At 36.3% G+C, this 22900-nt stretch overlaps 1 protein-coding gene across 1 annotated transcript; it reads right to left on the bottom strand.

Annotated features, from left to right (window-relative positions):
• Positions 1–21: 21 nt before the first annotated feature.
• Positions 22–22900, bottom strand: kcnn4 (potassium intermediate/small conductance calcium-activated channel, subfamily N, member 4). The gene is made up of 9 exons (XM_026285031.1): positions 21632–22900; positions 18188–18283; positions 14549–15003; positions 14026–14161; positions 8463–8573; positions 6030–6151; positions 1922–1991; positions 1491–1657; positions 22–1414 (listed from the first exon to the last, which is right to left on the bottom strand). The coding sequence occupies exons 1-9, from the start codon at positions 21914–21916 to the stop codon at positions 1411–1413; spliced, it is 1446 nt and encodes a 481-aa protein (XP_026140816.1). The 5' UTR covers positions 21917–22900; the 3' UTR covers positions 22–1410.

Here is a 22900-nt window from a genome sequence, read left to right as displayed (position 1 = left end):
TGGGAAAACACAAAATTATTTTAACATGAGATGGCTTTATTAAAATGTGCAAAAATACTGCTGTAAACGTTTTTCTATCGTTTTCTATGTGTATTTCACAATACAACATGCAAAACTGAATTCCCGATCAACTTATCTCGATTCTAAAGCAATACAAATATTTTGGTTTCCTTCACTATGTTCCTGAATAAGCAACAACAGTTAATGATTGGTGAAATAATGAGTCATGTGCTTCCCTCATACCAGCAGTTTCAAATATGCAAAGACACCAGTATAACTAAGACAAAGTTCCTGTTTGTTTATAAAAAAAAAGCTGTTTTCTTATTCCCACTGCATTCGTATAATCATTATAGTGTATACACATCTAGGTATTAAGTCTATTTTAAAAATATTCATTGCAAAAGATACAAAACAAGCACAGGAGTGGTGGCCAAACAAGCAACACATACTTTTGTCCACCAGGAGGAGATACCAGAGAGGACTGAGTCTTTGTCTTAATAAACTCAACTACAGTCTTGAGCAATAAAGATTTATCTGTCACACCAGTTTTCTGAATACCGTACTAGGCAAAACCACCACATGCCATCATTCAACAGATGCAATGTCAGGTTAAAGGGCTGATGGAAATTCAAGTCATTCCCAGATTTTTTGGGGGGTGCTGTGGGTGCAGGTTCTGCCTCACTTAGGGTTTTAAAAATATCAGTGAACAAGGGCAATAGACTGCCTTGACAATTTAATAATGACAATTTACCTGACTTACCTATGAGAAAGTTGCCAGCAAGTTACAGAGACGTTCATCAATGTGTCATTACCAGGTTGTATGCACATGACTGAACAATAGCGTATCAAATTAGAGTCATAAAGTTATTATCAAGTTGCTTTGCATGATTCCTATTTCCCAATTCTGAGATGAACTTCTCAAGTTAAGGTGTTTTCTTCAGTTTGATTAAGATGAACTTCCCCAGTCTCATCTAGGAACAGGAACTATAGAAAGACTGACCATTTTTTCACATTTTTTTTTCAGTTTCACATTCCTTCTGTGACTTTCACACACTGATATAAATCACATTGAGGCCTGTGCGATTGACTAACAAGTAATCTAAATGTGTTCCTTTGTGTAACACCAGAATCCCCATCTCATAGTTTCGGTATCAATCATAAACTGAAACTCAAAAGTTTAAAATAACCAAAATAACCTTTTGAAAAGTTCATGTTTGGAGCACTGAGGAAGTGTTCATAAATACACGCGACAGAACGTCTGTTCAAAATAAAACAATGTCTGCTATGATGTCGCTGCTCTTAATCCTTTCGTTAAGTTCATCATAAAGTTCCTCCATCAGTTCAAGAGGCTTGATTGAAGAAGACTCAGAAGACGAAGACTATATTAGCCTTCGAGAGAGATGTCACAGGTCACCTGTACAGAAATAGATCCAGGCTTGTATAAACCTACTCGATCAGGTCAAGCAAATAAAACTTTTGGGCGGCATTACCTGTGGTCCGGTCTGCGGCAATGCAGCGCCTGTGTGAGCAGCTCAGAGGTGATTTGGAAGGAGCGTCCCAGCTCGTCCAGCTTCTGCTCCATAGAGATGATTCGCTGCTCAAGCTCATGGTAAGAGCTGTTCCAGTTTGCACTCAGATCACACATGATCATCTGCATCTGTTTGAAGACAGAGGGCATTTTCAGATAAGAGCTTGGTATTAGCTGTCTTTCATGTGTGTAAGATGAACCCCCCCCCCCCCACACACACACACATTAAGCATATCAATATATATGATATTTTTGTTGATGATGTTACTTTGAAAGCTAGTTTTTACAGAGATTTTTATGGTTTCACTGATCATTTATATGTCTGGGTTACACAAATGCCTTTTTTTTCAGCCAAATGGACCTAGACACGAGTCTGATGTATGTCTGACTTACCTTTGAGAGATCCACCATCTCACTGGCATTGTCCCTTAACTTCCTATGCTTCAGTCGCAGGTGACGAAATCTAGTCGAGACAGGGAAAAATGTGTTACATTTTTGTACAATGGTTTTAACAGAACTCTAGTCAGCTTGGTTTCTCCTCTATGTAGGAGATGTCAGGCTTTAGATATCACAGAATGCAAAAAAATATATAAATGTGCTGGCCATTGGGTCATAAAAACAATATTTTTACCAACTGCTGGGTGTCAAAACAGTGCTATTTTAGTATAATTCGATAATATTATAGTAATTATTAAATTTGAATTAGCTTTTTATTTTCATTTTTGTTTAAGGTTTGTTAGCATTGTTACATGCTTTTTTTTTTCTTGTTTTTATTACAGTTTTTCTTTTAAACATGTTAGTTAGTACTCTTATTTTATTTCTGTTAGTTGCCAAGGCAACATTTCTCATTTTTATTTAAGATTAACATTTTGAGGTTATATTTATTTGATTTCAATTTATTTTAATCAACAATTAACATTTTTGTTACAATAACAATATTGGGTCCAAACAACCTCTGTGCATTTCTCAGAATCTTGACTGGTATTTTTGACAAGTTTTGTCTAGAGTAATATTAAATTCATTGATTCTCCCTGTATTTGTAAGAAATGTGATTTGTGACATGATGATATATATATATATATATATATATTATTTTTGTAAATATCATTTTCTATTGATTTTATCACTGGATAGGCCTCTTTTTTCACGTGTGCAAACATTTCTCACATAATCATACATAAGTTCTATTGAGAATTAGTTCAACTGAATTTATTTATTGGTAATCAACAAATGTAATGTAAATGTAAATGAAACATTTTTGTATTCATGTAGGTTTTTGAGGTCATTTTCAGGGTTAAATTCAGAATTTTTAATTTATTTTGCAAACTTTCATAACGAAAGTTTTAGCAGTACATTTGTGTATTTTTTGCAGTAGGCATAGTTGCAGATGTCTCTGAATAAAGTCCCAAAAAAAGCAAAACGGAAACCGGTTATTGCAGGGGAACCATCAGCAACTGCCAAAGCATGCAGAAATGACCAGTGTCCATGTGTCATGGGAGCGAAAAGGGAACAGACCGAAAATCACAAACCAGAATGACCTCCTAACTATTTGGCGGTCTGCTTGCTGGCATGCTGTTTTAGCTGTCACTGCGGCACCCACTTTCTTTCCAGAGTATTTTTGGTGGTTCTGCTAACTGTAAAACAGGAAGTCAGAATCCCTCCACCCTTACGGCCATCCACGGTTACACTGGGATCTCATACATGCACACATGGAACATTCTAAGAGCCGGATTCCTGTCATTAACAATGTTAAATGCCGCTGTGTAAATTCACACATTGCTGCTTCCTATTCACTGGTCATGAAGGAACTGCAGCCAAAGAGAGCAGCCAGCTGAGCCGCTCTCCCCAAAATCAGCCGCTTATCTGCAGGAAGATGTCAGGACTTACTGTAAACAAAACAGCAGTCAACAATCAGCTGAGAGATGGGGAAACTGCCATTCTCGCAATGACCACAAGATAAACAATCACAAGACCACATTTTATTCATGCTGCTTAGCACTGCATAAAGTGACCTCTGTGGAACTGACAAGTCATGAAAGATTTTATTGAAAATGACCAAGTGGAAAATGATCAGTGTCCTATCACCATGGGCTTAAATAATAAAATATTCCAGGTGATGGACAAGATGTTTAACTGGTTAACTGTTGCACGAATTTCTCATTCTCATCTGATGTTTAATTTATATATTAAACATGTTAAAACTTTCCTCTACATATATTTATTTACAGGAAATGGCTTTGATGTGGTGCTTGAGGTACAGTTAGCATCTTAAAGGGACAATAAGTAACTTTTTAGGTATTTTATTATCTAAAATCAATATTTTTATTCATAAATATGCCCTCAGTGGTGTACAAATACCTATGCCAATGTTTAAACTAATCCTTGTAAATGAAGAATTTATTATCTTTATATACATGGGACGGGTAGGTCGACGGAGGCTTCCATGTAGTTCCGCCATCTTGCAAAACTATAATAGCAGAGAGGGACAAAAAGTACTAAGCCAATGCGTTTCCACAACGCGTTTTCGGTCAGAGCCAGAAACGCAGGTGCAGAGCAGTGAGAGGCGCTTGAAACTGCACCGGCAAGTTTAAAAGTCTGGATTGCATTCTTATTATGGACCATACATATGCCGCGCCACAGGAGAAGAAAACATAGTCGCCAAAACAGTCAAAAATAGAACGTAAAAGGAAACGTGACTGTAGATTACAGAAAACAAGAGTTAATGTCGGGGAAGCTTTTTCTAGGTGGAAAGAGCTAATGCTTGATAAAGATTTCAAAAGAGACGCTGAAGTGGCCAGTTTTCTTCTCGACAGGTAAGTCAGTGTTACAATCTATATTATAATTTTTTTTTTATATCTAACAATGCATATAATTCAGAAAATATAACGAATAAAGAAGACATAACTACTAATTACAATATTTCATGTTTTCCACAGTCAGTAATTCATACTGTAACATTCGTTTGTTAGTTGTCATGTTGCAGTTTGTTTGAAATAACACACCTGTTCACCTGAAGGAAAACTCGACGAAGTGCTATTAGAAGACATCCCGTCAAAGCTTTTTGGTACATATCGCCTACCGTAGATGCAACGCGCATTTGAAAAAGCGAGGCGCTGGAGAGCAAAATTAGTTTGAATGCAAAATACAATTTCACCACGAGATGGGAGTAATTCCTACTTACTGTCCCTTTAATGTGTACTTTATCATACATATCATACAATAAGTTATATAAACAATTTTTATGGAAACATATAGACTTCGGTTTTGTTAATAATTATTAAAAAGTCCACAAAATAGCATTAAAAATAATCTATTCCTCTAAAGTCCGATATATAAAATTCCATCAAATCTGCATAAAATACATATTTTACCTTAAAATATAACTTTATAAAATATTTTTATTAAAATGGAAAAAATGTAATACTATATATATATATATATATGTATATGTATATGTATAAAAATTTAATTTTGTTTATATATGTTTAAGTCACAATTAATATATATAATAAAATTGTATATTAGAAATATGTATAATATTAGAAATTACAAATATTATAATTCAATAAAATAATTAATAAAATTAGTTAAATTATATGTTTGCTTAATTGTGTTTTAAATAAAAAATAACATGTTTAATCGCAATTAATCGCATTGTTGTGCACAAAACTAATAATGCATTCAAAAGTAGTGTATTGTGCACTTTTTTCATTTAAAAGTACTGCTATGAACAAAAGTGCAGTAACATTTGGTTTGCAAACACTTTAAACAGAGTGTGGTTCAGTTATATATAGATCAGTGAGTGTGAGTGCTAACCACGCCGGAGAGCAGATCTTCTGATATGTGCTGCTTGATTGTGTGAATATTTCTGGGTGGCAAAAGCGATAGATGTGTAATATATTGTGAGAGGGATGTGTGTCACCGCGTCCCATACAACTCAACATAATAAACCACAAAGTTAGCAAAACGATTCACTCCACTGAGATGAGCAAGCTCTCCTCTGCTGTGTTCACGTGCTATCGGAAACTTCCTATTTCCTATTTATGAAGTCGTGATTATGAGCTTATTGCATTGTTTTCTGCTAAAAATAACAGTTGACAGTGGTTTGTGAATACTGATGCTTAGCCTAAATAATTTGATCGGGAGCATTCCCAGCTGTGACCCATGATTTTTCTGTATGTGGATTTAGAGCCCAGGAGCAACGGACATTCATAATAAAAAAAACTGAGTTAATCAATGAATGCGTGAATAACTTACCCAGCCCTCATATATAAGTATTAAATTATAGGCTCTATATTATTATATATTAATACATTTAAAAGGGTTTTAAATTGATTATATTAGAGAAATTATTTATATATCTATCGTTCTACATAAAACTATTAAATAATAATATATATATAAAAAATTAATATATTTGTTTTAAAACTGTCTTTCTCTCCTAGTGAATCTCTAAGGATGTTGTGTAATGGTTGAGTGCTGGCTTTAATGGATCACTCACACACGGATGGCCTCCAGCAGGCATCTCTGGTGGTGACGATGGTCTCCGCTGTTGTCTTTTGTCTGGGTGGTGCGATGCAGCAGCCAACATTCTCTTAGCACGTTAGCTGCTGCGTGCCGGATCTGTGTCACAGAGAATTTGATTAGAGTAATAAGTAATCCATCCATCATAGCTCTACAATGATAGTATATTGACAGTCTGTAGGACATTCCTTAAGTAAATAGTGGCATGTTTACATTGTTCAGATGATGGCTGGTCAAACACTGTCTGGAGCTATACTGTACAGACTGCTGTCTGCTTAACTACACCTGCTAACTATGATATGATGATTGTGTAAATACAAATTACAACATAGCAGAGCATTACTAGAAAATCTGGACAGGATGTAAGGAAACTGTTGCTGTTTATTAAGGGGACGGCCTTGATGAAAATAAAAAAGGAAAGACGGGAACGGAAAGGAAAAGTTATGGTTATTTTGAGGGTGATTTGAGGATGAGAATAGCCATCATAAAGATGTGGGTTACGGACAGTCAAGGGCTTTTTTTAATCACACATTTCTGTGCTTTCTTTGAATCTATTATTGTCTGTGTGTCTTCCTGTTGAAGACCTGCTCATAATGATGTCACCAGCTTCCCTTGCAATTCTGTGTGTTTGTGGTTATTAATAGAGTGTCCAACTGTGTCCAGATGTCTTCCTTTAAAGTATCATCAAGGTAAATCATCACAGGGGCTGATGAGTCGGACCCGTGGCATGCACACACACACACACACACACACCCTGTGACAGGATATGGCTTCTGCCAAGTTAAAAACATAGGTTCAGGCCTTCATGAATAAAATGAATATTCTAGGCTCAGTTCAAGTGAAACTCAATCGACACCTTTAGTGGCATAATGTTGATTACCACAAAAACGATTTCCACTTGCCTCTCTTAAAAACAACAAATCAAAAGCTGGTCTACAGTAAGACAAACACAATAAAAGTAAATGAGGCCAGTTTGTGAACATTAGTAGCATAGTATAGCCACAAGAAGGAAACAAAGTTTATTACTTTTTTTTTTTTACTGTATATCACCAAATTTTACAACTTGTCCATGACAACAAAACATCAGAATCCCTAAAATAACAGAAAAAATGATTTGAATAGCTTAACAGCTATAAGTGCTTCCTGGGCCACATTCACTTCTATTTGAAGTTCCTCTTCATAAAAAATATTTATATTTATCTTGTATACAGTATAAATTGTGCATTTAAAAAATAACATAATATATAGTTTTATTGAATTATATTTTTATAATAAATTAAATAGGAGAATGATTTAATAAATTAAATGAATAAATAAAACAATATTAATGTAAAATATGATTCTAAAAAATGTCAACTGTCCAAAAGAATATGTGACAGCTTTCCACAGATCATATACAGGGAATTTGGAAAATGATGGACAAGTAAAAATGTTTTTGTCATGCATTATATGAAGGGTTGTAATTAAAGGGCATTATAATGAATCATAATGTGAGTTGTAATATATCATATTAGTGTTATATGTATTAACTGTAATTGCAATTATTCATGAGATTATAATGCATATACATAAAGGCTTTAAGTAAAGTGTTTAAGCAAATATGCTGTCGATAAGCTTAAAACCTGGAATATTCCTCTGTAAGGACATTTTCAGAAACACCTGTCAGTGTTTGCTAACTCAAAGCAGTCTGATTTCATTTGCATTTGTGGAAACTGTAAGCATCTACCATCTTCCTCTATGCATTTATTCTGAGGTCTCTCCTCCTTTCCTCTGATAAGCAAACAGATGGATCCTGTTAGAGGAGTGCAAGCTGCACCTCAGCATCAAGATCCGGCCCTCGGCACCTTCTCTCCTTTACTCTTTTCCAGTGCATATGCTAACGGACACACATCAGTGCATCTTATTTCCTGACTGAGTTAAATTTCTCATGGACTGACACAAGTTTTCCTGACATGAACCTGATTGTTTCCTCCCTTTGACGCCTTCTGTTGGCTATTATTAAGAGCTCAGCGGCCATCTCCCTGGCCATCCTAAGCATTTTCCCACACCGTGCTGCTATGCCATTTGGAATTTCCTATTTAAGGAAAGAAATTATATGCTAAAAAGCCTCCGAAATCATAACACTGGCGTGATGCGGAAAATAACGCTGCTTCCATCCATGCCTCTGCATCCTCCGGGTCACTGCTTTTTATGTTTCTCATCCGAAACGGAGGCATATTTTTAAAGATCAAGTTAAGCATTCCCAAATGGCTAAGCTGAGTCTGATTATCATTAACGTATCTTTCTTATGACCACCAAATCGGTCATAAGGAAATAACCAAACACAGATAGGTGTTGACAAAAAGACAATGAAGAATTGAAAGAGGGTGCCATTCATGGGGTGTTTTATGTGGTGGTCGGTCTTGCTCACCCGCTTGGAGATCTGAATGTCCATCATGAAGAAATGCACATGTTTCTCCCCTTTGTTAAGCGCCAGTTTCTTAGTCATGACGGCTACCAACATAGCAGTACATGCCACACCCTGACAACAAACACATAGACATGAGCATAGTTACCATCTGTCTCATTATCCCAAACATATACTCAGACATAAAGTATTCAGAGTTAATGATATTCAGAGAGTACACAGAATTACAAAAAGATTCTTCTTAGCAAGTCTATAAAACATTTTTCGGAGGAATGAAATACAATGGCATTTCTTTGATTCAAATCAGTTTCAAAAATTTGGAAAGCTTTTCCAAAAACAGTAGTATTTTATGGAAGAAAGTGTATGTCTCTATGAAGATTGTTTCCATGTAATTTCACACTAAACAGTTCATTTACCTGAACTCCTTAATTTGTTGCATTAGAGAAAGAAATGATTGAGAGATAAAGAAAGGGAGACAGAGAGAGAGCCAGTTAGTTGTTATGGAGAGAAAGTGTAGTCAGCATCGCTTTAAGGTTTCTTCATGGTATTGACTAAAGGTTCTGAAAAAACAAAGGCTTACAGTTTTTCCATAGTTGATTATTCACAGCAGTCGAGGAAAATGTTGAAGTTTATTTACAGAACTCCCCTTAGTCAATCATCTTAGTAAGCAAGAATTAATCAATTCAAAGGGCAAAAGCTTTAATACTACCATCATTTTTCACAAAGGTTGCTCCCAAAATGCATTGCATGTATACAACATAATCATGAAAAAAAACAGTATACAATAGCATATCCCAACATTGCTTTTATCATCACAAAATGTAAACTATATTAAATACATGCAACAATGAGTATTATAAATAAACTTGACTTTAATTAAGCTATTAAGAAATGTTTTCAGAGAGCTTGAATTAAGCTTCTTATACAACTGACAATTATCTAATTGTTTGTACATTTTTTTCTTTTTCTTTCTCTTTTTTTTAAATGAAATTTAATCAAGTTTAAGCTTAAAGCAAACAATTTCAATTTATAACCAAGGTTATTTTAGTATAATTGGGATACTATTATAATTTATATTCATACTTTAACTTTTTTAACTTTTTATGTATATATTTTCATTTTAATTATAACGTTTTCAGCAAAATTTTATTATAAAATTGTATTGTGTAATGATATAATTAGTACTTTAGTAATTATTACTTAGGTTTTTAATGCTGTTGTTTTTAGTCATTTTTATTTCAGTTTTATTTGTTTTAGTACATCAGTGTATCTGAAATAAAATAATTTTATGTTTTTGTTTTGTTTCAGTTAAACTTTATTTTAAGCAACAAAATTGTTTTATGGTTTTAGTTTAAGTTAACTATAATGACCCTGTTTATAACCAGCCATTTAACAGCTTTTTCCCTCAATTACTCATTTATATTTATCTTTTTGGGCAACAAGAGAAAACGACTGATTAAGAATATATACATTTTTGCGGTGGAGGTGTTGGATGCCAGACAAACACACACACACACACACACACACACACACACAGATGCTCCATCATATTTCCACTTGATAGGTAACAGGTGATGGAAGCTGGTCCTGACACTTTCATTAAAGTCTCATCATTATGTGGAGAAAGGCATTGACAGGGGGCAGCCAAGCATGTTGAAGGAGCTACAGGTGAGAGGGCTATCCCACACTAATGAACACCCGTATACTGTTCCAACTGGATTAGGAAACTTTTTTTCTGGTTTTCCAAGTCTTGGGCACAGGTTTGCACACCCTCCTGATCTAGTGGCGCCAAATGCTATAAACCACCTAAAAATGGCAATGGTGGAAAGTTTTCCCTAAAAAAAGGGGGAAAGCTTATAAAAACACTGAGCCAGGGAGAGAGAGAGAGAGAGAGAGGAGTGAAGGATTATTTTCCACTGTGTCAGGGAGGTGTCTGGGTTTGGCATTAGCCCTATGCTCCTGTCGTGTGAGCCCCATGCTCCTATCCTGTCGGCTTATCTGTCCTGATCGGAAATGAGGGATGGAGAGAAGAGAGGGGTGGACAGTCCGGTGCAGATGCAGCTGCCTGAGTCAGAGAGAGGCTGGAAACTTAACCCCCTTAATAAACATACTGGCATGCGCTCTTACTGTCACTGTGAACATTTGTTCACTATAGCTACAATAGTTATCATCAACTAACAATGAAAAATACTAATAAAGCATTCATTAATCTCAGTTAATGTTTTATGTTCAACGTTTTATAATACATCATTAAAATCAAAAGCTGTATACTAATGTAAACAAAGATGAATAAATGCCACAAACAAATGTATTTTGCTCATTGTTAATTAATGTTAGTAAAAACGTTAACAATCAGACTTTATTATGAAGTGTTACCAAACACTTTTATTATATAATTTTAATATAAATATTTAATTTATTATCAAATAAAAACTACCATTTTACCCTAAGAACTATTTTTAATATTTATGTTAATATAATATAATATATTTTATTAAAATAAAGGTAAGTGTGATTTTGCCAAGCACAACATGTTCCTGGAACAACATCCCAATCAACCAATCAGAATTGAGATATACCTTTTAAAGAAATATCTGTTTTAGGCTTACAATTAGGGTTAGGTGCTTCAACCCCCTTGTTAATCAGCTATCCTTTCCAACTGATTTTAGGAATAAATTAAGGGTAGGGTTAGGTTTTTTTGGACAATAATGTTGATCCAGGATCATCAAAAGATGTCTTACTTGGCAAAATCACGGCGACCTAAAATATAATAATATGAAATATTAAATAATAATGCTTAATAAAGCTTCTTGTTATGAACTTTTGCCATGAAATTAATATTTATCAACTTTTCATTTTCAATCATTCGGTCTGAAATGATCATGTACGGGTGTAACCAAAGTACTTGGTTTACAGACAAAACAATCTGTGTATCATATTGCTAGGCCATTCCCTCCCTTCTTCACTTACTGAACTCTATGCTCAGATACACCCAGACACACACACACACACACACACACACACACAAGGCCTGAGGGTCCACATTTAAAGTATTTTTTAAGTGTAAATGACATTCAGTGTACAACGTATGACAAACAAAAAATGATTTGATGGATATTTTATTAGTAATTCAGACAACCTTGTTTATTAATCATGTGACTGAGATGTGAAAGATGTCAAAGACTGTGATTCTATTGAAATTATAATCTCCATCCTTCATCAATGAGCCTGCCAACACAGCATCACTGGAATCCCTTTGGAGTCCAGTGTCGCTGTCAGGAAGGGAGGAAGAACAGCTGTAGCTGTACTAAAAGTGTGTCCAGATGGACGTGGATCTCATAACTCAGTCACAATGCTTTAAATGTGATTAAGTAGAAGCTGCAGCAACTGCAGACACTGTTAAACCAGTGCAGCTGGGTGCCATTTATGAGACAAATGACTTACAGGTCAAATACACACTTGCTAAGATTGTTATTAATTGATTGAACCATGTTATGAATATGTATCTTTAATTACACGTTATCATGTGGTCAGCAGGTCAGTAAAATGTTCATCTAAAGTATGCTGCACAGTTACAGGTCATTTCTAACAGGACAAAGAAATTACTCAAGAGGGAGTCAGTTGTGAGCTCAGTAATGACTCTAAATGATTCACTGACTAAGTGACTCTGATACCTGGCACCAGCTCACGAGCGAGTCTGAAATCAGTTTTGTGAATCTTTGCTTACTTATTCAAATGAACCGTGCGTGAGAGTCATTTCTTGTGACATCACAGCTCACATCGTGTTTTTTGTTGTGATGATATATTGCATACATACACTGAACAAAATTATAAATGCAACACTTTTGTTTTTGCCCTCATTTTTCATGAGCTGAACTCAAAGATCTAAGACTTTTTCAATGTGCACAAAAGACCTATTTCTTTCAAATATTGTTCACAAATCTGTCTAAATCTGTTTAGTGAGCACTTCTCCTTTGCCGAGTTAATCCATCCACCTCACAGGTGTGGCATATCAAGATGCTGATTAGAAAGCATGATTATAGCTATGGGTGTGCCTTAGGCTGGCCACAATAAAAGGCCACTCGATGTTGCAAGTTTTGAGAGAGCGTGCAATTGGCATGCTGACTGAAGGAATGTCCGCCAGAGCTTTTGCTCGTGAATTGAATGTTAATTTCTCTACCTTAAGTCATCTGCAAAGGTGTTTCAGAAAATTTGTCAGTACATCCAACCGGCCTCACAACGGCAGACCACGTGTTACCATACCAGCCCAGGACCTCCACATCCAGCATCTTCACCTCCAAGATCGTCGGAGACCAGCCACCCGGACAGTCGGTTTGCATAACCAAACAATTTCTGCACAAACTGTCAGACACCGTCTCAGGGAAGCTTATCTGCATGCTTGTCATCCTCTTCATCTGCATGCTCGTCGTACAGGGCAGATGGCAGACAGCGTGTATGGCGTCGTGTGGGTGAGTGGTTTGCTGATGTAAACATTGTGGATCGAGTGGCCCATGGTGGCAGTGGGGTTATGGTATGGGCAGGAGTATGTTAAGGACAATGAACACAGGTGCATTTTACTGATGGCATTTTGAATACACAGAGATAAGATGAGGTGATGAGATCCTGAGTCCCATTGTTGTGCAATTAATCCACGACCATCACCTCATGTTGCAGCATGATAATGCACGGCCCCATGTTGCTAGGATCTGTACACAATTCCTGGAAGCTGAAAACATTCCAGTTCTTTCATGGCCAGCATACTCACCGGACATGTCACCCATTGAGCATGTTTGGGATGCTATGGATCAGCGTATACGAAATTATGTTCCAGTTCCTGACGATATCTAGTAACTTCGCAAAGCCATTGAAGAGGAGTGGACCAACTTTCCACAGGCCACAATCAACAACCTGATCAACTCTATGCGAAGGAGATGTGCTGCACTGCACAAGGCAAATGGTGGTTACACCAGATACTGACTGGTTTTCGGTGTACATACATACATAGAAAAAGTCTTAGATCTTTGAGTTCAGCTCATGAAAAATGCGGGCAAAAACAAAAGTGTTGTGTTTATAATTTTGTTCAGTGTTTACTGACCACTAATATAGCTGACTAAACCACACATACACACAGACACAGAGTTTTCAGGCTAAATTTTCGTTGCTATTTCAGTCACAGTCAGGAGCTACTGATGCATATCATTCTCAGAAAAAGACGACAAAGGCTGTAACTGGGGATGTACCTTTTCAAAAGGTACACCTTTGTACTTAATTTACCACTAAAAGGTGCATATTAGTCCCTAAATGAGGCAAAACGTCATGATAATGATAATGATATGATAATGCTAAACATATTTTATTTCTTTAATAAACCAAAGAAATAGAGTTAAGTGAATCAGTAGGAGTGTTTGTCCTAGTACATACAGTAGTACAACAAAAGCGATTTCATTATTTTGTCGAGAATTAGATAATTTATAGCATTTGTCTCAAAATTCTCTTGTGTGAAAGAACGGCAGGAGATCTATAGAAATGTGACTAATAGTTAAGGGTTAGTTAAGAGTTTATTTACCATGACGCCTGTAAGGAGACACACCACCTTGCCACATCTGGTGTGAGGGGCCACATCTCCATATCCCACTGTAAGGAAGGTGATGGCTATGAGCCACAGTGCGGTGTCCATGCCACCTGTCTCTACCTGCTGCTGCCTGTAGGTGGAGACAGAGAGCGGCTATGTAAATGTACGAAAGACATGTATTGTGCAAAACTTCAACTGATTCAACTGATCAAACGAATTGTTGCAGAAAAGACAACAGTGCTAATGAATAACAAATCCTTGCCGTGACAAGCAAACTAGAATGTATTATTCAAAATTTGACAGTCAGTAACGAGCTGGTGCTGTAGAGCAATTTGTTTGTTCCTGAAATAAATCTATTAGTAAGAAACGTATGACCAAAACTCAAATTGACCATTAACATCAAAGAGAAGTATGATAACACTTGATGAGCTGTTTCTAATGAGTGAATGGAAAAAACAAAATAAATACTGTTGCAGAAGTGTTTGTGTTTCTCTACAAATATTTGCACGTTCTGTACCTTTCACACAGTCGCAGCATCCAAGCCGCGGAGAGCCAGAAGAACATAATGAAGACCAGCAGCGTGCGGGCCGGATTCTTGTTCATTAGCACCTTGAGCACAAAGCGGAAGGTGAAGTTGATGTTGTTGAGGGAGCCGATGCTCCTGTACGAGGCGCTGAGGAGCACCTTGCTGTGGAGCAGGACGGCTCTGTGCACGAGATACAGTCTGAGGAACATGAGGGCCGACAGCAGCAGCTCCACATCCAGCATGATTTCTTTGTGACTGGAGGACAAGCAGAGGGGGGTGGAGGAATTTTGCACCGGCTTCCCCCCGAGTGTGTCCTCCATACTGGGCCTCAGGTAGATAGCCACGGGATGGATAGCGCAGACAACGAGCTCCAGGGAGATGCTAAGCACCCGGTTACTGGTCATGGCAATGCGCCAGTCCACCTGGTTGTGGTCAATGATGAAAAGCTTGAAGAAAGGAAAGAAAAACAGAGGCAGCATGTGTATCAACAAGAGAATCACTTGATTGATCTCATAAGGAAGCAATGATTAACAAAGAATGGCAGAGACGAGAGAGTGAGCAAGACGTTCTTGATTCACTGTAAGAACGGGGCCAAAACAAACACAGCCCTGCCCTCTCTGATAGGACGTCCAGCTGTAAACTGTTTTGCTTGTGAAGGACAAGCGTGTCAGTGAAACTACTCGGAACCATAAATCACAATTAAATGGCTCATTAATTACATGACACAAAAAACCTTAATCATGACTTAGAGCTGAAAATGAGTAACGCCATATAAATCAACAGTCGTCTTGGATTACAACAGACGATTTGAAAAGTACATGGACCAGAATTCGGTTGTAATTGTGACCGTTGCTTACTTTTTCCTGCTACACTTATTGCACCATTTCCAGCTGCTGCATAATCTGAAAACTTCTATCAATCTGCACTGCAAACGTTTCCTCATCCATGAGGTCATTCGCTGCCATGTCAAGACATGGAATTCTAGGTACTTTGATCAAACATTTAAAGCATTTTAAATTAATAGAACTTTACTTTGGCAAAAAAGACATGGTTTAGAGAAGAACATTCATAATACTTAAACCGCACAAAATACTCTAACTTATAAACTGTAATGTAATTAACCATACCTTACTGTAATCTAATCACAACAGAAATGTAGTAGTGTTAGTAAGGTTTTGATTTTGCTTTGTTAAAGTCATAAAACCAAAAATACTGAAAATAAAAATATTAGAGTTGTCAATATATTGATGTATACAATCTTGATTAAAGAAAAAAGAAAGATATCATTGCGACTTTTCTGATATTTTTCTTGTAACTGTGAATGTATATCTCACAATTTAGACTTTTCTTCTTAGAAATGCACTTGTACTGGTGGAAATGTTCTATCTAATGCATTCATTTGCTTTTAAAAGCAAGTAAGTGAAACAAACTCTCTGCATGTGTATATGCAGTGTCTATAAAGACACTGGTCAATATGTGTTTAAGTAAAAATACATTAACTTTTAGAAAGTGTTCCTGTAGCTCAAACAGTAGAACAGAGCATGGCACTATGACTACAATAAGATCATAGCTTTGATTCCCAGGAAATCCACAAACTTACAAATTATTAATACAAATTATCTTACAAGAAATGATGTTGCTTCATATATACTTCATTAAAAAAAAAAGTTTTGCCCTGTTGTACACTACTGATAACAGTACTGCAACAAGATGTTGCATAACTTCCTGCTTCGATGGGATTCACAACGTAAACAACTAATACTCAAAAGTGATCTTAATCAACCCACTTGCACATTGCCCTTCATCTGGAGTATAGTGTAAATATTTCAGTGTACCATAATGAATATATCAGCCCATATGAAATTTTAAATTTATTTACTCAATAGGAGTTAATCTGTTACTCCAGCTGTAGACAGTCAAAGGTTTTGTCCCATGAATGAGGCCTTACAGTGAGGGGTGCAATATGAGTCCCATGGGAACACAGTTAAGGCTTCGTTGGGCACAGGGTATAGGGTGGGGGATGGGCTGAACTGAGAGAGATGTGAGACCGTGTAAAAGCAGGTGATGTCTTGGCAGAGTGGACCGATGGAGACATGTGCAGAGGGATTTTGGCCAAATGTCATGCTTTCTCAAAGTACATCAGATTTTAGTAGAGAAACATTTACATGGCACAAACATACATATAAATACATATTGGGGTGTAACGGTACGCAGAAATCACGGTTCGGTAAGTACCTCGATTTTGGGCTCACTCTTCGATACAAGCTTGGCACAACAGGAAAGGTTTTTTTTTTTTTTTTTTTGAAAACAGTAGTGCTACATACATGAACAGCATGAACAGTTGTTTTTTATTCGAATTAGATTGTATAATTTCAAGATATAAAGCAAAAATAGAATGGTCTGACTTTAGATTTGTGAAATTATGCTACATAGCAGACGGACTGAATGAAATTCCACACAAACTACATTTTGGAATATGATTGCAATGCAGTTTGTGTGCAATTCTAGCATATGAATCGAAAATAAAACTAAAAACTGGTTCTGATTTATAGCCAGCATGTCATCTGAACTCACCATTCTTGTTTTGGGTTAGTGTGTAGATCGTCTCTTCTTCTGTTATTTCCTGTATTGCCTTTGATTGACTATGTTCGTCATCTGACTGCATGAACCGAACCGTGATGTCCGTACTGTGACGGTTTGGGACGAGTACCATTACACTCCCGATACATATACTTTCTCAGTTCTTTTTCGTCTTTGCTTTTGTTTAACCAAATGAGTCACATTAAAAGTGAAGTGTAACTGACTCTTTTGTGATTAAAGTGAAGTGTAACTGACTGACTTTTTTTTGTACTTGAGGTCCTTTTAGCCCCAAATTGCTCAATCTGGGTGAGGGGTTCAGATAAGCCCCATCTGCTCCTCACAATATACTGCATTTAATTTGTTGCTGTTAAATCTTAGTCAGGTTTCATTTACTGGCCTCATTCAATTTTCTATTTAGTAATCATTCTTTCTTGCTTAACCAAATGCATCATACACTACAGTTTGTATTACAATTTGAAACTACAGTTAGTATTTTCCAGAACAAATGACTAAAGAAGTTGAGTTAGTAACGGTTAAGGGTAGGAATCTTCCAATGCATTGGGCTACACTATTTAACACCTATAACTTCTCTCATAAGGACATGACATCACACGTCAATGTGTACTTGTGTTTGTTTTCTTTTGTAGTTGTCAACACAGATGACATCAAGCGGCATTCCATTCTAATTAGTATGACATTTAAACATAAAGAACAAGAACGAAACTAATAATTGTACCAAATCATTTAAACACCTTCAAGAATTTCTTAAAGGGATAGTACACAGAAACATTTTAATTGCGAGATTGTTTAACCAGCTAAATATTTGAAACTGTTTGTGTCTATACAATGAAAGTGAACTTTCATTGTATGGGAAAATATATCTTTGTTTGTGTTACACAGAAAAAAAAGTCATAGAAGTTTGGAATGACATGAGAGTGAGTAAATGATGACAGGATTGTCATTTTTGAGTGAACTGTACCTTTAAGAGTACTTTCATCAGACATAAAAAAGAGGCAATTCAGTTGTTTCAGACTGGACAAAAACACTCACTCTGATGTCTTTATAATGGAAGGCGATGATGAGAATGAGCAAACACCCCGTGGAGAAACTGATGAGACCATTTATGGAGAGGGCATATATGGATCCCTGGAGAGAGCAGACAAAACAAAGAGAATGAGAGTGAATTACACAAAAAGGTTACGGTGCTGATACTAATTTTCAACATAAGAACTGAAAAATACTAGTTAATACAACTGATAAACATTTAATAGTCTAAAGTTACAGCATTTCACTGTTATTTCATCTGTATAATTATTACATTTGGTTTAAATAAAATGAGGCAGGTGCTTCCTGTTGAAAGATGTGAACGCAATGAGCAATTTAACATTTTTAGAATCCTATTTAAGATTGCTTTGCTCACTCCAGTGACCGTGTTATGTGGGGAGGACAGCACATGAAAATCAGCATCAAGCGTATATGCCATTAGAGGTCAAAACTCAAATCCATTATTCAAACGGGCACTAATTATGCACTAAATGATGTGGAAAGATGCAATATGACCGTAGGCAGTGTGAACAATGCAAAGGGGAGGTAGGGAGGGAAAATGTGGAAAAACCTGCATAAATAGCCAATTTTCCTTCATAACCTGTTTTCCAAGAGAATGGTGAGCTTAAATTATCTTGCCTGTAAGATCGTTCTGTTAGCATGTGTTCCTTCTCCATGCCAATACAACGAAAATAATACAAATATATAAATTGCTATGCAACTGTGTCTGAGCAGAAGAAAATGGGCAAATATTATATTCTAATAAAATGATAGTATGATAGTTTTATGGATCAGGTTCCTTGTCCGTTTACATGTTAAGCAAGGTGTCCTGCATCAGTTGAAATTCTGTGAAACCCCTCTTTGGCCAAGAAATCATTCTTTGCACTAAAGATGATTCTGACATTTTGAAGAAGAACTGCTTCAACTGCTTGAACTGATTGGCCATGTGTTTTCATAAAGACATCAATTACTGAATTTAATACGAGAGACCACATTTCATGGAGTGAAATCTGGCATAACGAATGTTGTTTAATAAGACCAGGTGCACTTAGGGAGGAAACTTCCATTGCATAAGTTATACATCCAATCCGTGCATGCTTTGGGATGTATACAGACTTGGCAACTTCATGTATATAAATCTGTTTGATTTATCCTTAAGCGATTGTTCAGCCCAAAAATGAATAATCTGTCATCATTTAATCTGTCATCCCCCTTGAGTTGTGCCAAACCTGTATTAGTGTCTTTTATCTGTTGAACACACACAAAAAAGATATTTTAAAGAAATTTGGCAACTAAACAGTTGCTTGTAGCCATTAACTTCCATAAAAAAAATGTTTCTCCCAATACTGAAGACCACTGACCATTTGGTTATCAACATTATTTATAATATCTTCTTTTGTGTCAGAATTTTCATTTTTGGATGAACAATCCATTTAAACCCAAAGTCTAAAGTATCTATAGAAACAATTTAAAGTGATACTAGGTATGTATGGTTGCATTGTTGGTTTGAATTGCATACGCAGCATTATAAAAGTTTCTCGCAAATGTTGGTTCCAAAATATTATGAATGATTTCTCTGTGTCCATGCTGATGTATGTGAATGCAACACACCAACATTAAGGAAACAGCAAGTAAAATTTACAGAGGGCAGTGCTGAAGTTTGTTTTGCCCTCTTCATTCACCATGGTATGTGGACAGGACAGCACGTGAAAATCAGCATAGTGCTTATGTCCTGTTTGAGGTCAAAACTCAAATCCATTATTCAAACAGGCGCTAATTATGCACTAAATGGTGTGGAAAGATGCAATAGGCATTCTGAGCAGCAGAAAGGGAGGGGGACAAAATGTGGAAAAACTTGCATAAATAGCTGCTTATCCTGTATAATTTGGTTTCCATGAGAATGGTAAGTTTAAATACACCGTCATGGTTGCAGAAGAAAGCTATGCTTTGGATGTGTAAATTAATTCTTTTTCTCTAAATTGTCTGAAGCAGTATAATCAAAAATAAGTTTTAAGCAATATGTCCAAAAATAATTGGAGGAAACTTGCTAGAGCAAATCAAGAAAACAGAGATGAAAATGCTGATTAGTTGTCAGTGAGGATGTTGAAACTCTTTAGTCACCCGTGTTGACTGTTATACATTGTGAGGCTGCAGAAACTAAGCGTAATGCATTTTATAAAGGTCTAAATGTAAGATGTAGAAGGTTTTATTAATACGTTTTTAAAAAAATAACGATTTTCTACCACACTCATCTAACCATTGTAAATATGGGTAAAGAGTTTAAAAACATGCATTCAGATTCCTTTTATAATAATATAACATACTTTTAATGAGGTCTTCAAATAAGTGTTTTCATACATTTATGAAATGGAAATCAGAGCAGGGGCCAGATAAATGAAAAATAAAATAATAATCTAAAAAATAAAAAGTAAAAAAATTTCTACAAAATGAATAAAAAATGAATTAAGGAAGTTTGTAAGAATGTTTCTTAGTGCAGTTTTTTTTTTTAAATTTAACTCTTAATTTCTCAAATATTTTTTAAAGAAAATCAGTTTTGTTTCCTTACAAAAAAATGACAGGCTTTGCAAGGGCTGGATTAAAAAATGTTCTAAACAGTTTAGGAATTTTCTTTAGTTTAATTCCAAGGCGTTGGTAAGAATGCCCCTAAGGGCAATTCTTGTTCCCTTTTTTTATATAACAGACTTATGTAACAAAATATAAAAATAGTGATTAATAAGATTTTATTCCTAAGAATGTTTTGTGAAACTGGCTCTAGGGATATATTAACGCTTTTTTTATTATTAAATCTAATCCAAAATATACGTGACTGTTTCATACTTAAAACAGAAGAGCAAGGTGCTAGCAACACCAAGGTCATGGGTTCGAACGAAACTAAAGGAACTCTATTGATGTGTAAAGGCGTCTGTGTGTATCACGACCCACACTGACCTCAGAGAAGTGCCCGAGGTTTTTTGACTGGTGAAAGTTAACGAAGAGCTGGCTATCTCGTGTTTTTCCGTGTATGTTCGGCCAATCCCGTAGGTCCTCGAGTTCCCTAAATGAACGTGTTTTGCCAAAAAATATTATTTAAAAGATCACTTAATCAGCATAATGTACTCCAGTTAAAGTCATTTCAAAGGTTAGATAAAGTAGCAATTGTGCATGTTTCCTCTTTTTACAGTGTAACAAAACAGTTAAGATTTTGATTAATTCAGCAACGACGTTAGTTCCACACAACTAAATTAGAATTAGCTATGGATATTTCAACCAAGCGTAATTTCGGAAAGTTTTTTTTTTGTCTTTTCTTCTAAATGTGGGTGATATTTCTCTTTACTGAACACCATTCAACTCTCTAGAGCTCAAAACTGGTGCTCCGTCCATTAAATAAACCATTCGGTTGTCTCAAGCGCACTGTTTTCTGTATTTCACTATAGCTGTAGATCTACTTACTGGACGATACACTACTGGGCACAGCTCAGCATGTAATACCATCAGCAGAATGCCTAACAGCGCGGTTCCCAGTGCCCACGCACAGAGGCGCTTCTTGTCCTCCAAAAGGAACTTTCTGTCACGCAGTCTATAAAGATTTCCCCCCTCGATCGGACTGAGTCTTTTCCCCGTGTGAGACAGCGGAACTCTTATCTCCGTCGTTTCCCCGTAGTGGTTGACAAGTCCATCACAGTTTCTGCCATCCACCTTGGTGTCCAAGTGCGCAAGACGAGCGGTCATCTCCATAGCGCGCTCTTGTCTTCAGCCCATACAGACATCAGTCGCCTTGTTCTCCATCCTTTCCTTCCCCCTTTCCAACCAAAATATCGGAAGGCATAGCACGCTGAAGTCAAGAAGTAGCTATTTCAAAGCACAGAGAGAAGAACGAAATGCGCGCTCCAACCTGCGAACTTCCACTTCCAGTGCGCGCGCCTCAGCATTTGACCTGGTCTGTGGGTAGGCGCTCTGAAACTGTGCACTCTGAAGTAGCGCTCTTACGTAGCCTATGCTGTGCTGTTGATGGACTACATCAATTTCTTTATAAGTGGTGTCGCCTCATATGATTATTGTGGCATCTGTTTTTTTCTTCGTTTGTTGTCATTAGTCAAATTATTATTATTTTTTTTTAAAAGAAACTATCGTTCAAATTTTTGGCAATGTGTTCTTGAAGAGCTACAGTCCAAGATCAGTGAAAATGCTAAGGTTATATGCCATAGTGAAGCTCCAAACATTTAACGATACAAGTGTTAGAATGAAGTGTTTAAAAGCTCATATTTGCGCTCTCAGCACGTTTGAGCTACAAAATAGTCAAATTTGTCCAGAGGGGTAGGCTACCTCTAGCGGGGGACCCGTTTAGTGCAAGACTAACGGTTTAGTTAATTGTTTATACTAGGCTAGTGCTCCAATTACGGTAGACTTTATAACAAATATTTTATATACATTTTCGGGGAACAATTTGTTCCCGCGTAAAGTTCCTAGACTAGTTGTATTTGTACACAAAACATATTTCTTTTGGGTTAGTGATAATTGAAATACTGACGGCATTAGTCATGTTAGTACACCGCCCAATGAATTGGAACGATAGTAGCTTATTGTGCTATGGTTACCTCTACTAGCTATGTTTAGTAACTAGTTGCATTTTTGAGGTTAGCCTATTGAATCATTTCAAAACACCAGTTAAACTATATACATACATATAAAAGGAATATAGATTTTAAGACTCAAAGTCTT

This window comes from Carassius auratus, chromosome 16 (genome assembly GCF_003368295.1).
Source record: "Carassius auratus strain Wakin chromosome 16, ASM336829v1, whole genome shotgun sequence".
NCBI lineage: Eukaryota > Metazoa > Chordata > Actinopteri > Cypriniformes > Cyprinidae > Carassius > Carassius auratus.
The sequence above is the reverse complement of the archived record's forward strand: the minus strand, read 5'-3'. Positions and strand labels throughout refer to the sequence as shown.